This window comes from Loxodonta africana, chromosome 10, assembly GCF_030014295.1.
Source record: "Loxodonta africana isolate mLoxAfr1 chromosome 10, mLoxAfr1.hap2, whole genome shotgun sequence".
NCBI classification, from domain to species: domain Eukaryota; kingdom Metazoa; phylum Chordata; class Mammalia; order Proboscidea; family Elephantidae; genus Loxodonta; species Loxodonta africana.
The window spans coordinates 25,374,264-25,377,099 of record NC_087351.1 but is presented as its reverse complement, the minus strand read 5'-3'; the positions used below and the strand labels follow the sequence as shown (position 1 = coordinate 25,377,099).

The window sequence follows — 2,836 nt, the reverse complement described above, 5'->3', positions numbered from 1 at the left end:
TTTACAAGGAATTTTAAAGTGGTGGAGGTGAGGAGTAAAAATTATATTTTTACAATATAGATGTCATGCTGGGATGCAGAGTTGAAGGTCAGCATACACAGTCACTACAAAAGAAATGATTGCAAACAATGTGTGTGTCTGAAGGAGCCCTGGTGGCACAATGACTAAGCACTCAGCTGCTAACTGAAAGGTTGGTGATTTTGACCTACCAGCTGCTTCATGAGAGAAAAGAACTGATGATCCAAGAAACTCTGTCAGGCAGTTCTACTTTATCCTACAAGGTCCACTGAGTCTGAATGACTCAATGGCACACAGCAACAACATGAGGATCTAAAGTACATAAGTATATAGAGTTAAATTTGATGCCAGGCTTGGCTTTGCTAGCTTACTTCCACAATCCAATGATACTATTTCCATTTCCATGTCACTTTACAGGAAATTTTCTGCTATGATCTCAGAAACTTGAAATCATGGACCAAGGAAATAACTCAAGAATGACTCAATTTGTGTTGCACAGTCTTTCACGGCCTCGAGAGCTGCAACTTTTCTATTTTGCATTTTTCACACTTTTCTATTCATTTATTATGCTGGGAAACCTCCTCATTGTGCTCACGGTCCTCTCTGAACCTACGCTACACACACCCATGTACTTCCTGCTCATCAACCTCTCCTTCATCGATGTGTGTCTGTCCACCTTTGCCACTCCCAAGATGATTGTTGACTTCCTTATGGACCATAAGACCATCTCCTTTGAGGGCTGCATGGCCCAGATATTCTTTCATCATGTCTTTGCTGCTGGTGAAATGACACTCCTTGTGGCCATGGCATATGACAGGTATGTAGCCATATGTCAACCCCTGCACTATGCAGCCATCATGAGTGTACGCAAGTGTACAGGCCTTGTCGTGGGCTCCTGGCTCATTGGGGTCCTGCACTCAGTAAGCCAGTTGGTCTTCACAGTAAACCTTCCATTCTGTGGTCCAAATCAAGTGGACAGCTTTTTCTGTGACCTTCCCTTAGTTATCCAACTTGCTTGCACTGATACTTATATTATTCAGATACTTACACTTTTAGACAGTGATCTAATAGCTATGAGCTCTTTTGTGCTCTTGCTCATCTCCTACACACTCATCCTGGTCACTGTGAGACGTCGATCCTCAGTGGGTATGGCCAAAGCTCGGGCCACCCTGACTGCCCATGTCACTGTGGTGACCCTCTTCTTTGGACCTTGCATCTTCATCTATGCCTGGCCTTTCAGCAACTTCCCAATTGATAAGTTTCTGTCAATATTCTATACTGTTTTCACCCCTCTCTTAAACCCCTTGATCTACACATTAAGAAATAAGGAGGTAATATCAGCAATGCAGAAACTGAGGAGGCGACAAGTAAGTTCCTAACAGTTTCTTGGCTTTCCCTTGTGATAATGACTACCATAATAAAGGTACCTACTCATATCCTTTGCTATTAATACTATATTTGAATTATGAAATTAAATAGATGGAGATATTTCTTGTATCTAGGGATGGTATTTGTTGCAATGTGAACTCTCACTGCAAACTATCCAAACATAAGGACTAAATAGTGAATAGCTTTGGTGAACTCATTAACAAAATTCAGAAAACAAACAGATTCATTTAGGTAACCATGTAAATGCAGCATATTTCACCATGTCACAAACATCAAAATCTGGGCCCCCAATTAATGTTTCTTTGTCTTAGCATATAGAATTGCCACTCAGTTTTAGTGGTTCAATGACTACAGCCTAAAATGGACATCTCTCTATATACCCGTTGCCATCGAGAGTTTTTTTTTTTTTTCTGACAACACTGCTATATAGATGCCTTTGCTCTGTATATTCGTTTACCAATCTCAAAGTTCTGCCATCAGATCTATACCACCTGTTTTAGTTACCTGGTGTTGCTATAACAGAAATTCCAAAAGTGGATGGTTTTAACAAACATAAATTTAATAGCTTATAGTCTGGGAGGCTAAAAGTCCAAATTCAGAGTGCCTACTTTAGGGGAAGGCTCTCTCTCTGTCGGCACTGGGGAAATGTCGTCATCAGCAGTCTTCTGGTCTAGGAGCTTCTCAGTGCAGGGAACCTAGGTTCAAAGGATATGCTCAGTTCCTGCCTCTTCTTTCTTGGCAGCATGGGTTCCCCCTCCTTTCTGCTAGCTTCTCTCTTTTATATCACAGAAGAGATTGAGTCAAGATAAACAATTCTGTAGATGTGTCCTGCTATATTAACATAACTGCTTCTAATCCTGAGTCATCTTGCTTCTAATCCTGCGTCATCAACGTCATAGAGCTTAGGATTTATAACACATAGGAAACTTACATTGAATCACAAAATGGAGGGTGACCACACGATACTGGGAATCATGGCCTAGCCAAGATGACAGATATTTTTGGGGAACACAATTCAAATCATAACACCACCCATTAAAACATAAGTGAGAATACACATTTTTCAAAGCTATCAATAAGTATAAGATCAATATTTTGACTTTTTATAAGGAGAAGTCTATAATTTTTACCATCCTTTGTGAATTACTGTTATGTCTGAAATATTACAGGACACATTTTTATAGCATTTGTTTTATAGCTGAAAACAGACCACCTTAGAAAACAGGAAAACGGGACTCTCCCTCTTTTGCTTATAAAATAATTATTATTTGATTTGGACTAAAATTATTCCTAATAATAAAATATCTTTCTTTTCCTATACCTCTATCAAATTCATGCTTCTTCCACTCAACATGGTAAATATGAAAATGTATAAAATATTAAGGTAATATAACATATTTAAACAATATTTTTAAAGTTTCAGAATAGC

At 38.9% G+C, this 2,836-nt stretch overlaps 1 protein-coding gene across 1 annotated transcript; it reads left to right on the top strand.

Annotated features, from left to right (window-relative positions):
- Positions 1–470: 470 nt before the first annotated feature.
- On the top strand, positions 471–1,760 carry LOC100669053 (olfactory receptor 4K15-like). The gene has a single exon (XM_064291891.1). The coding sequence runs from the start codon at positions 471–473 to the stop codon at positions 1,395–1,397; it is 927 nt and encodes a 308-aa protein (XP_064147961.1). The 3' UTR covers positions 1,398–1,760.
- Positions 1,761–2,836: the final 1,076 nt, after the last annotated feature.